Genomic DNA, 13,737 nt, shown 5'->3' with positions numbered 1-13,737 from the left:
GAGATGTCAGGGACAAGCTTCACAACACTGCTGGAGACACTCCCATCAGGCAGTATCATGCTCCCAACAGTGCAGGAGGTGAAAGTTCCATCATGCTGATTTGGAGAAAGTGGCATTTATCATGTCAGCTGATTTGTCAGGCAAATGTTTGTCTCATTTAAAAAATTTGGAAAGTCTGAACTAAATTCAAACGGTCTTGTTTCCATCCTTGATGTTGTGATGAAGCATCCGTGTCTGATTGATCTTATTGGTGCTGCGTCTGAACTGAATTCCAGCTAGAAGTTTGAGTGTTTTTCATTTGTTTGTTATCAGCTTTATATTAATTCAGGACGCACAACAGTTTTCATTTTGATTACAGCAAAAACAGTTTTTGGGACAATATAGAACTGTAACACCCGCTGTTTTTGTGTTTAACGGCTCAAACACTTTGTATTTCATAGACCAGTGAGGTGCAGCAAAAGGCGATGAAGCATTCGACACACGCAGAGTGTTTCTACATGTCCGCATTTACCAATAAACAGCTTGCGATGTTTCTGACTTTTTGGTTGCAGAGAGGTTTTTCTACTGAAGTTTTGCATGAAGTCTGGCGTTGTTTTTATCATGGATGAGTAACTTTTCTCTGAATTGCTGTTGTTTGGCGCACACATCTGCAGCTACTCAACCACAGAAAAATATGGCAAAAATAGGGAAATTTGGGCACAATGAACAAATTCTAGTGTATGTTTGAGTGATGTTTTCATGTGAATTAAAGTATGATTCATTAGTAGCCATCCTAGTGATCTAAAAGATCTGTTTAGATGCATAAAGCATGTAAAACCTGTTCTCTGGTTTTAGATTTTTATAACAAAGCTTCCTATGATTTGAGCATGTTGCCTGTTTGGTTGTTGTTGAGATGTCCCCATGCTCCTGTTTGTCCTGCTGTTTATTCACCTGGCAGGAGGTGATCTTAGAGATTCGGTTAGAAGATGAATCCCCCCCCCAAAAAAGGAGTTTTAGTTGAAGCAGAAAGGGAGGAGGCAGCTGGATGCTCATGTGAGAGCTGTTGCAGACATCTCACCTACTGCTTGAGTGTTTGATTTAACAGTTTTCCTCTGAAGCTGCTGCCTTTTGTTACAGTGTGAACACCTTTATTATCACTGTACATATGAAAACATATTTTTGAAGTTAAAAAATATCAGCAATTAATAGACTAAATTCCTTTCTCCTCCTATGATTTCCACCTTTGTAAGCACTACTCACTGATTGTCCCATTTTGTAATTCAAAAGAAATACATTTCATATGTTCATAAAATCTAATTAGAACAGAAATCAAGCAAATTTATTATCCAGAAAATTAAGACATGAGCAGATTTGAATTTTAATAATTAAATGTTTCATTTCATTTATCCGGTTTTCTCACAAATAATTAAATCTCTGAATTAACTTCAATAAATAAGTCAGTTCTTAAGCCATTCATCAATAATCTATTATAGTTGGAGTGTTATTAAAAACCTCATTCAAATTACCCTTAAGATGAATCATTGTAAAAAAAAAATTAAGATAATACAAATAAGCAGTTTAAACACTGATATTTAAACAATTAATGCATCATTCAAACTGAAAAGACAAAGGGTGGAATTTCACATAAATCCACCAAAATCTCTTTGTTACATCAAATTTATTTAATTTCCTAGTCTCTTTAGATGCCTAAAACAAACATTATGAACAGCCAGATCATGTCAGATTGTAATAACACATTTGTTATATTTTAATTTAATTCAATTTGATTATTTAAATTAATTTAATAAAGAGGTGTATTTCCTTGGAGGGAAATTTCATGGAAGCTGCTGACCTGCTGATGCAGGTGTTTAGTTTTTATATTATGTTTGAGGTATTTCCTTTTCACATACCTGTAGAGCTTGTATATTTTTAAACTAGATTACTTTGGAAATGTTTTGTTTGGAAGAAAATAATCTTCACTGTCTTATCTTGTTCATTTTAGTTTCACTTTAAGGTTGATGGACATGTAGCCTAACTTGAAAACCTGAGAAACTGCCTCACATAATTACTGTTCTTTTAATGCACAGATTTGAACATTTAGTGTGTGTAAATATACTATAAAATAATGCACTATTTTTGCTATCTTTTTTGTACTTATAAAATAATGTAAAATTAATGCTCTTTATGTTTCAGCATTGGGAGTTCAGACAAATAAATAGAAACTAAACCTTTCATACTTGATTTAAAAAGCAGACCTGTTTAATTTGTCACCCTCCAAACAAACCAAGTAAAGCTGCTGCTGTCATTTCACAACTGTTTCAGCTTCGTCTGCCAAATTCCCCTCCGACACCTCTCCTTTCTCATGTGGGACATTTTTCTCAGCGACATGATTCCCATCTTTATGTCGGTAAAAAATGAAGAAAAAAATACACAGCCACTCTTATCATCGGCGGACACCCGGGGTGTCTCCTGCCCGTCACTGCTCGGTAAAACGGTGGTTAAAAGTGTGAAAGGTGCGGTGATGATGAGTCACCGGTCCTCACTGCAAAAAGTGACCATCCTTGCTCTTTTATTCGCGTCTTTAGATCTTATTATTAATCAAAATACAACGGTAAAAATACACACGCAGGGGTTAATGATTTAGCTTATTTTAAATGAGAAAAATTCGAGGATTTTCTGGAATAATCAGTCAGTAAAAAAAAAAAAATCTTGATAAAGGAAAATCCCTCCTCTCGTTTCCAAGAAATAATGCTGTGTGATAAGCTGCAGAGAAGTAGGTTTCACCCGTGTTCTCTGACTGATTTTATTATATATACATATTTTATCAAAGAAAATAACATTTAAAATCTCGAAAATGTATAAAATAATTTGTCCCGACGGATATTTTTTACAGTGTGCAGCGCAGGAACTTCACCAAACTTTTCAAACGTAACTTTTTATTCACTGTTGCCTTTTCGCTTTACACTTACATGTAGTCTATAGTGTCAGAGCTTGTTTCTAACCTGTGGGGGTGTGTTCCGATTTTATTGTAGTATGGTAATTGAATGCTTCCGGGGACAAAATGCGCTGTTGCTGCTGCTTGTCATCTGTCTCAGAGGAGCCGCTGGCGTCACTGTTCCGCTGCATGAGCTGCAGAAAAACAAACGTACTAATAAGTGTGTTAATACAGAAGTATGTCTTCACAAGTGAATTTACTATAATGTCTCATCATGGGGAACGAGCCATATTTCATATTGTTTTAGAAAGGTGTCTTAAAGATATTGTCAGCCTTGTTTTTAGATTTTACATGATGAAAAAACACCATTAAACTGTAAATTTTCTATTTTAAAAAGCTGGAGTTTAACTCATCTCGACTCCTTTTTTTCGCTTTGAAAAAAAGGAAACATGATTATATGATTCGGTATGTTCTTATGGACAAGTAGTGCTTTCTGTTTATTATGATGTTGAATAAACTTTATAGATACATTTTCTTTTATCTGGGTTATTTGTTTTAAATTACTCACCTGCTTGTAACAAAAGTGACCCTTACATTAGCTTGTGATGAAATGCTGGAGATGGTGGCTCTGAGATGCGTAATTGCGCATCCCACTATGTTGGAGGCAGCTGATGGTGCTGCTGGATGTGGAGGAAGGATTTGGAGCACCTGCCTCTCTACCGCAGCACCGCGTTTCAGCCACGGTTAATTCAGTTTATCCTCTTAAAACTCCGATCAAAAATAGCACATCTCTGAGGTTGGATTATTCAAAATGATTTTTTAGCCCACTGTGCATCAAAATAGAAACATAAAAGTAGAAAATGTAATAAACAATTTAATGCATAGAGTGTGTTTTCCGACGGAAAGCACCTGACTTTAAGGATGAAATTATTTCGATTTTTTTCTCATACTAAAGTCAAAGTTTCATCATTTAATTATATTTTATTTTTTAATCATTGGGACTTTTGTTGAGTTATCTCATTCTTTCTTGTTTCAAAATACTTGTGTTTAGAATAGTCATCAATTACCCAGGATGCACTGGAGGAGAAGATGTGTCGCAAAGTTTCTCTCCTCTTCTGTTTTTTAAACACTTCATATGAGACTAAATGAATGTAAAGACTGAGTCGCAAACTCTTTTTCAACTTCAGCTCCACATGATGATGAATCAAGACAGTCTTGTGCGTATTTTAGCAGCAGTGACATCCTTTAATGGGTGAGACTGACAGATGACCAGAAGTATGGAGGGAGGGAGAGAGAAAGAGAGAGAGAGAGAGAGAGAGAGAGAGAGAGTATAGAAGAATCTGCCCAGTAACAATCGCACAGCCTCGGTCGAGCGCTGAGGAACTATTGGCTATGCAAATAGACACACAGGGAGGAGGAAACAACTTAGACTGGAAAAAAAACTTTAAAGAGACATTTCCCCCACTTTTCTCACAAGCATTGCTATATAGCCAACAAGCTTCGGATGGAAATTAACAGCTCTGAGGACTTTACAGTCCCCAGTCCTGCCCTGATGCACCAAAGTCTCGTTTCATTCAAAGACTCACTCTTTGAAGTTGACTAAGAATAGGAGGGGGATTAACATATTTACCCATGCAGATTCTCTTTGTGACTGTATGTGAGGCTAAATCATTTGGCAGTCATTTTTTTTAATTATCTGCTCTATGACACTCTCAGCTTGGTTTCCACCTGCTTGTTTTTTTGGGTTTTTTTTTTGGTTTTGTTTTGTTTTGTTTTATTTTTTTTTTAAATTATCAAGCTTTAACAAGGCAATAATAATAATAATAATAATAATAATAATTTATAACAGAAGTTAAGTTTGTTGGATAATATTTGGGCTTAGCAAAACCAGTGACTCTAATCTCTGTTTTATCTTTAACAGAAGATTATGCAAAAAAAAAAAAAAAAAAAAAAAAGTCAACGCTGCTTCACATTTCCTAGAAAGCTATCTCAAACCGCGAGCAGTTTATGACTGCTATGAATTAAATATCGTGTGTGTGTGTGTGTGTGTGTGTGTGAGTTGGGGGGGGGGGGGGGGGGTTGTCATGTGCGCGAGCCTGTGCGCGCGCACTCGCCGCTGTAAGTTAACACGCAGTGTTACAGTATCACAGTATCTACATGCGTCATGCTTCGCGCTGAGGTTCACTGAGTCCATTTGAATAAGCTGGCAGAAAGTTCAGAAGAAAGCAACAGAATTAGTCAGGGGGTTTGTTTGTTGTTGTTTTTTCTTCCCTTTTTAATCCAAATACAATAATAACCAAAAAATTTCACAACTTGCCGGACTTTACCTAGTAAAGTTATTTCTCATGGCTTTTATGCTGAAAGTGTGCGTTACAATAGTGCCATACAAGACGTCCACTGCCTGTCAATCTGCAACTGTCCTATACGATAAAAGGGAAAATCCCCCCAAAATGATCTTTTAAAAAATTAGGTTGCCCTGCCAGTATACCCTCTGTAATAGGATCACAGGGCACAAACATAAAGAAATACATCTATTCCAATCCAGAAACACACTTCTTTTACCTGAAAGCATCATGTTCTCATTAAACATCCACCAGTCACATACTTAAATAAACACAATTAGTTTATAGAATTTGCTAACATCAGCCTATAACTGTCGGTAAATGTGGATAAATCTGTTTAAATCCAAGTTAGGGTGGATTTATTCAGCACCAGTAAAGTTAAACTTGATTGTTGTGCATCTACTTTTTGGAAAGTTTTGTAAATGTTAAAGTTTGCAGAAAGTGGCAGGATATAAGAAAGCGAGACTGGAGTGCAGCATGTCACTTCTGGTCTATACAGAGGTTTTGAAGTGAATTGCGTCAGTGGCGCACGCAGGGCAGGCTTGAAATGCGCCTGATCTGGCCAGGCGGATGAAAGTAGTGGCGCACCGTGGGGAGAGAGGAAAAAGTTCTCAACAAGGAGAGGCAGGACTACTCTTACGGAGCCCCTGCAGTCTCACTTTTTATGCCTCTAAAACACTTTCCCTGCCATCCCTTTGCATTTTTTTGTTCTGCAACGCCGTTTTTACGCTTCCGAGAGAGAAATACTACTTTTTTTTTTTAAGTGAAAGCACCAGCACCATGGAGCTGCTCTGCCTCGAAATGGACACCATCATACGAGCTCGTCCCGATCCGAACCTCCTGTGCGATGACAGAGTCCTGCAGAGCTTGCTGACCATAGAGGAGAGGTTTCTACCCCAATATTCCTATTTCAAAGGCGTCCAGAAAGATATTCAGCCCTTTATGAGGAGGATGGTCGCGACTTGGATGTTGGAGGTATAGCGAAACACCGAGTGCTGACAAGTCTTATTATTTCCGACTTTAAAGCCTCCCGGTGTCTTCGTTACTGCTTTACTGAGCGCTGTTTGCAATTTTTTGGACAGTAGATAAGACTTCTGGTTCTCAGTTCCGACTGCTTATTCCTCATATTAACCAAATGCGTCGCTTTCTGTCATTTCTTACCATTTTTAAAGTACGCTCACGAACACTGTGTTTGTGAATGTGTGATATCGGTGACACCGGAGGATTTCTCCGATATGCCTCGCGTGTTGTCTGCACGAGCTGCCCGTTGATTCTTTAATGTTATTATTTTAGATAGCCTGAATATTTCCATGCACACGTATGCACTCCCCGATGCAATGCTGCCCTGCGCTCCTCTATCGCCATGTTGGTTTTTTACAGGAGCGCTTGTGCTTTTTAAGAGGACTTTACAGTGCCATAAACGCAATAACAGCGGTTAAAACCCATCAGCAATGACAGAGGAGGGTCTTTTGTGTCCGCTCAATATAGGAATGATGTGAAAAAGCATTGCAAACACTTAAAGTATCTATTTTAAATGTCGGAAGGGGCGAGGGCCTTATCTGTTCTGTCGGTCTTCCCCCCGTCGCAATGCCTCTCTCTGGAATTATGTTCGATTTTTAACACCACGTCAAATATTTCTCGTCAACACCCATTTGTAAACAAACTCGAGCCCTTTAGCTTTATTTTCATGTAATTATTATCAGGATCCGACCCAGTGGGGATTTTTTATTAATTTTTGAAATAAATATATCGGGTCGCCGGTGACGCACATCAGACCAACCTCTTGCTACTCTCCTTTTATTTTGACGTTTTATTGGTATAGATCGCGTATATATTTGGATATGAATTGTCGGGTCTGATACGGAAGACCCTCCTGAACATTATGGTGCGAAGAAAATCGCTCTAGACAATTTATTTATATTTTTAATTATTTTATGAAAATATGACGAATGAAAAAAAACTGTTTCCGTGTGCTGCGCTGTCGGGGTGGTTTTTTGGCTCGGCTGATTGTGACTTGAATTCATTTCTTAGTGAATGAACTGCAGGAATGCGACCCTATTGACAGTATATATCCGACACTTATTTCATTCTTTGTAAAATAATCTATTTCGAATTAATTTATGATGTCGCAACCGATTGGGGCTGGGCGCAAATTCTTGGCCGGGCCCCAACTATGTGTGTCATTGAATTTATATGTGCTCTTTATGTGATTACACTTTTGTTTCGTTTTATCATAAAAGTTTTATATACATTCACAAGAGCTGGGAAGAAAAAAACGTCAGGTCTGTACAGGGCGGGTTACTGATCCCAAATGCTGAACATTGCTGCTTTGTCTGCTGTCTCTTTTATTCAGGTTTGTGAGGAGCAGAAGTGCGAGGAAGAAGTTTTTCCCTTGGCCATGAACTACTTAGACAGATTTTTAGCCGTGGTACCCACCAAAAAGTGTAACTTGCAGCTGCTGGGAGCAGTGTGCATGTTTCTTGCATCCAAATTGAAAGAGACTCGTCCATTAACCGCAGAGAAGCTTTGCATCTACACAGATAACTCCATCAGACCTCAAGAGCTGCTGGTAAGCAACAGTTGGTTTAACACATTTCACTAAAAAAAATTCACGGTGACACCTCTGAGGGTTCATGTCATCATCAGCTGGTTAAAGCCAGACACAGCCTCATTCTATATGTGTTTCTGTATCATGTTTGCTTTGGGTTTTATTGAAGTTGTTTCAAGATAGTAATTCACTTAAAATTTGTTAATCCATCCATCTACACTTAATACCAGGGTTGTTCTCATTTCATACATCCAACCTCCACATTGGATGGCGCCATCATCAAAGGTGCATGAAAAGCAACAAAAAAAAAAAAAAAAAAAAAAAGCTTCACAGCCGAATTGTTTCACAATGGCTCTCTTTACTGTACAAGACCCTCTGGGCTTTACAGTATCCATCCAGCCTGTGCAGTGGTCTCCATCGCCATCTAGTGGCAGATATTTGCACAGAGCAACGAGGTCAACTTGAACTCCAGCCAAAGTTCTGACTCTGTTCCTGTCAGCTAGAGAGGGAGAGACACAGAGAAATTCAAGTTTGCCTTTTACAGTTCAGCTTCCATCCAAAAATAACCATGGATGCACACATTTCTGATATTATGTCATGCTGCGCTATTTCTGATCCTTGCACATTTTTTAAAGATGAAATGTAGCTCACAGTCACTCTGATATATATAAGTGATGATGCAGGGAGTGAAAAAAATCCTCTGTGTGCTATATTTGATTAGGCCTCTTTGGCTTGATTATATCAGCTGCCTTCACCAGCGAGAAACCAATTAATTAACTCAGTTTCACATCAGATAAGTGTTTCCCCACTGCTCTGTGGTGCTACATAAACATTCCTCAGTAAACAACAGCCAATCCCACCCATGTTGTGAAAGAGGCCACATATTATGATTCAGACGTGGCTGATGTTTGTAGGCCTGCCTCGCTGCCTGACTGGCGGCTCCACTCGCGAGCTGATTGCTGCAGGATATTTAAGTTCCTCGTGAGCTGTTGTCGGTTCCTGGTCATTTTATTTTATTGAATGTATTTCCTGCGTGGGAATATTGTGTCAGATTTATTTATGATGGTCCACATGAAAAGTAAACAGAATGTTCATTAAGACTTTAAAAACTGCTGTGCCAGTGGACTCATGTAAAACAATACGTCATGCTGCACTTTACAAGAAAGCATCCTACCTTCATGTTCAGTCTGAGGACAAAGCCCTCAGTCCTTGAACTGGTTTGCTGGTTTCCTCTTCTCACTGTTTCTGTATAAGGCAGTATTTTGGCTGACATGCAGATACAGGAAACAGAGATCAGCTGCTCGGGCATGTGATCGTTTTTTTGTCCTTCTCTTTGGTAACAGTTTCTTGTAAAGGGAACCGCAATGTTACAAAGAAGGTGTGACCAGAGGAAGGCAGTAGCAGAAGGAAGTGGGTGCCTGCCTGCCTGCCACTCTGTCAGCACAGAGTCTGTGTTGCAAGGTTTGTCATAGCCTTTGCTGTAGACTTGAATCTTGTTCAGTGGCACTGATGGAAGAGGCTTTTTGAAGGGCAGGAGGCAGCCATGTTGCAAGCGATCAACACGGCTGGGCCCTATAATTTGCATATGATCAAATAATTGGATCTCTAAGCAGGCAGAGGGTGATACCTTTAACCTTTTAGCCAGAGGTGCTTTTATTTTCTCATTTCCTCCCACTTGAGTAACTGTGGGAAGAAACAAAATCCTCTTTTTTTGTTTGGTTGTTGTGTTGCTGTTGTTTGTTTTGTTTTGTTTTTTAAATAGCCTTTCCTTTCTGCTATCCATGTCCGTCACATCAAGGAGATCTAAAGAGCATTTTGATTAGAAAATTGCAGCTGGTAGCAGAGTAAGTGGCAGCCATGTTGAATTGTCTCATGACCGGCTCCATGTGCTCTCTCTCTTTTTTACTGAAAAGGAAAATGAGGAGCATCCATGGTCCCGGTCACAAGGCTGCAATCCGGAACCAAACCACAAAATTTTTTCCCAAATTAGTCACAAACTCTTCCGTTAATCACCTCCTTTTCTAGGAAGTGAAAGTAACAATACACCCTAAGAGAAGAGAACACCACACCTAGTGTCCCCACCAACCCACACACAGATTACAGATACTCTAAGCCCGAACAGCGTGCGAAACATATTCCCAAGAGATCCACATTAACATAAAGTACAGAGAATTTAATTCTGATGATACAGAAAGGTGTTCAAAGCTTTTTACGTTAAACACTGCCAAAGTTTTATGTTTCCTGTGAGGTCTTTAACTATATTTGGCACTTAAAATAGTTCATATGATTAATAATGTCAGCTGAAAGGGTGAATTTATTGAGAAGAACCAAAGGACTCCAACAGAATTGGCTGCAAAATGCAATAAAGAAAAATAACCCCATTACCTGTTGCAACAGACAACGAAGAGTTTAAATCGTTTAAATGATAAATGCAATGAGATAAGATGAAATAATGAAACACTATTTAACTTTATAACATAACACAGATTTATTGCTGGTGCTGCTCGACAAGCATAGCCTTCCTATCCAATTTCTCTCTGCACACACGCGCGCACGCACACACACATACACTCACACAACACAGTAGAGCCTCTGGTGGGCCTCTTTAGGAAAGTCCCCAGATGCCAGACAGACAGACAGGGAGGGAGACAGTGTTGTGAGGTCACCTGGGTTGGTGGCGCTGTGCTGGTGTTTCTTTGTCCCAGGCCCGGTCAAGCAGAGACTAATGTAATAACAATAATGCTTAACCTCCACACTTTAATGTACGGGGCCGGCGGGGTTCACAGAGGGGCAGTCACTCACTATAGGCTGCAGTGTAACTGGCTTTAATTGCAGTCTAAACTGCTACAGTATATGTGGTTGTACTTTGTGTCACACTGACTTTCTCAGTCTTTCTCAATATGGGTTATGTCTCTCTGTCTCTCTTTCCAGGAATGGGAACTGGTGGTGTTGGGGAAGTTGAAGTGGAACTTGGCAGCAGTAACGCCGAACGACTTCATCGAGCACATTGTGAGGAGGCTGCCACTGCCCGAGGATAAGCTGGCACTTATACGCAAACATGTCCAGACCTTCATCGCCCTCTGTGCCACAGGTAGGACACAATAGCAGCTCATGTTGCACAAATTTAATGTCCTGTATAATTCAAGGACTAATAAATTGCAAAAACTTATCTAAGAGATGACCATGCACAGTGCGACATCATCTCAATATCCTATCTTTTTTTTTTAAATTTCTTTCTGGTGTTGCAAGTGACAGCGATCGTGGATAAGCTGCCAAGTCAAACCAAGCGGATCTTGCATCAACACACTTTCTCGTGTTGCAAAATGTCTTGATCTGCACATTCTTCTTCCAGCGCCGTATCAAAGCCCTCCTCTCTCAATAACATGCGGTAACAGCTCTGTTCAGAGGTGTGCTGTGGGCCAGTCCCGGCCCGCCGTGACTTAAGTGAGATGCATTGCCTCCAATGGGAAAGTATTCTGCAGAAGAAAAGCATGTGTCATGGAAGACATTTCAGCATTAGACTCTTAGGTCTGACATCCATCATTTGTCTTCTCCCAGGCTGGTATGTGGTCATGTTTTAGAGGCATATCAGTGACTTCCTGAGAATCCAGTAACACTTCAAAGCGGTTTTAGCCCGATTGAGGGGCATTCCCATGTCGCACAGGGTCGAGAAGAGGAATGGACAGGGGTGGAGGCAGGCAGGCCATTGTCTATCTGCTCTTGAGGTGGAATTGTTCTCTCAAGATCAAACATCCAACGAGTTGTGGGAGGGACAGGGAGCCTTTGACATGATCTGAAGAGACAGAGAAGATGCAGGAGGGAGCAGGGGAGTTTGGGAAAGCCAGAGGAGTGTATTGTTTTTGCACTGCCAATTCTAAGGCATGTCATGTTTTCATATCTCTTTCCCCTGCCGCCTTCCTTCCCTATTTCTCTCCCCCCTAACTTCTCACGCCTCCCCACCCTACAGCTGGAGGACATGATAGCTTTCCCATGTTGAGATTCTCCGTAGGGCAGGTTTCTCCTGTTTGCGTCACCTCAAAATCTTTATTGAAAGCTACAAAAGAGGCATGGCTAGACATAGGAAAGTAGCACTTTTAGGTGTCATAAACACCCTCAAGGATTTATCTTAAATTATCTTTAAATTGCACAATTCACCCACAGTGAAGCTGTTTGGCACTCCTTTGTTTCTCACTTTCTGGTTGACCCCCACCACCACCACCAGCTTCCTTTTCTGCAGGCCTCAAACAGGAATGCTAACTACACCCCCTCATGGGAAACAGCTCCCTGTGCTGACATCATTCAGAGGAGTGTGTGTATAGTTAGATGAATAGATACAAGGGAGGTGACAGGTATTTACAACATAAAGTGATGGAATCCCCTGCACCGATTGTGCAATGGATATGGTAGGGTGGGAAAATTGTTTGCAACAAAAGTTCATGTTTTGCAAAGTTTTTGGAGAAGAAACGCCCGTTTCCTCACTTTCTCTGCATCTCCATTTGCTTCACTCTCTCTTACTCTCTTCCTCTCCTTCTTTCACCCCTTGTTTTTTGCCAGCGGATTAATGTGTGGAATGACAGTGTGTCAGTGATCGGACCTATTCCCAAAGCAACATTGTGAAAGACTCAGCATGCACTTTGTCCTTAATTGCTTCAATGAGGCAGTGGAAATAAATTTACGAGCCTCCCGGAGTCGTCCTCCTGACATTGTGTTTTAGGAGAGAGACTTTCTGGAGATAGCTCTGGATTAGCAACAGGCCGTTTATCTGTGCATGCTCTCCGCAGACTTGTATCCAGGCAAACAGAGAGCAAGGGCAAGACGGAGAAAGAGCGAGTGCGAGTGAGTCAACAATTTGGTGCATCTGAAGATCTCTGGGAATCCGAAACCCCATTTGTGGAACGTTCCCAGCCGTAAATCTTTGGGTTATCTGATGAGAATCCTCCTTCAGACGTAGTCTGAGCGGAGCTGAGAAGGTGAAGACGCAGCAGAAGGAGGAGATCTCTCAGGAGGATTTACATTTGCAAGACAGCTGACAACGGGTCACCTGTGGCCTTCCTATTTCATACAGTCTCATTCAGCCCACCGCCAACCACTACTCCCACCACTGCTGCCCCTATACTGAAAAAGAAAACATGCATAAAACCAAGGCTCTCTGTTTTCAAGGGAACAAGAGCGAGAAGAGGAGAAGTGGAGAATAAGGCCTCTCATTCCTAATGGCTCCTCTCTTTTGATGAAACAGTTCCGTTCGGGCCACTCGGTGGGATTTTGTCAGGTGGCGCAGGCTGGCTCTGTATTAATTAATAACATTGGCTGGTCCATTCAGGACTATGCAAATGGCTCAGGAGCTCAGCTAGAGGCTGGGAGAAAGGAGACAAAAGGCTTGGCCCTTACATTTCATATGCAGAGCCATGCGAGGGTCAGCACTGCGGGGCCACTTGATAGGAAACACCAGCGTTTCCCTGAGGCAGGCTGCCGGATAATAGCCCAGAAACAAGCTCATTAAGGGAGATTATGAACCTCCATTCCTCCACACAGACACCAAGCACTCCGAGTTTCCTCTTCTATTCTTATTCAATTGAGGTAAAGTGGGAGAATGGACGGGGTGCATGGGGCAGACAGATGCACCCCAACCTGTCTGCTGCGGTTATTGAGCTCCGTCTTCTTGCCATGTTGGCAGGGATTATGGCCAATTTTTTTTAATACCAACTCCAATAGCCCTCTCTGTAATGGTATGCATGGAATGGTGACAATAGTCATAGAGGTTGATCAAAAGAAAATTCTGGATCAGGGCCAACACTGCTGTCCAAGAGAGTCAATTGTCCCAGAGGACACAATGAAGATTTTGCTACAAGTTGGGATGTAAATAACGAGCGATTTAAGTCACTGAGTATACTCGCTCTCTTATCTCAGAATAGTATTTGATGACTATTTTTCTA

General features: G+C 40.8%; 1 protein-coding gene across 1 annotated transcript in view; it reads left to right on the top strand.

The window, feature by feature from the left end:
* ccnd2a (cyclin D2, a) overlaps positions 1-13,737 on the top strand; it is a 162,436-nt gene that overhangs the window by 136,351 nt on the left and 12,348 nt on the right. Inside the window, exons 4-5 of the mRNA XM_042495473.1 lie at positions 7,610-7,825; positions 10,736-10,895. Of these exons, the coding sequence (XP_042351407.1) occupies positions 7,610-7,825; positions 10,736-10,895 (376 nt within the window). The remainder of the gene's footprint in view (positions 1-7,609; positions 7,826-10,735; positions 10,896-13,737) is intronic.

Source organism: Plectropomus leopardus, chromosome 11 (genome assembly GCF_008729295.1).
Source record: "Plectropomus leopardus isolate mb chromosome 11, YSFRI_Pleo_2.0, whole genome shotgun sequence".
Taxonomy (NCBI): domain Eukaryota; kingdom Metazoa; phylum Chordata; class Actinopteri; order Perciformes; family Serranidae; genus Plectropomus; species Plectropomus leopardus.
Note: the sequence above shows the minus strand (reverse complement) of the source record. Positions and strands in the feature narration are given on the sequence as shown.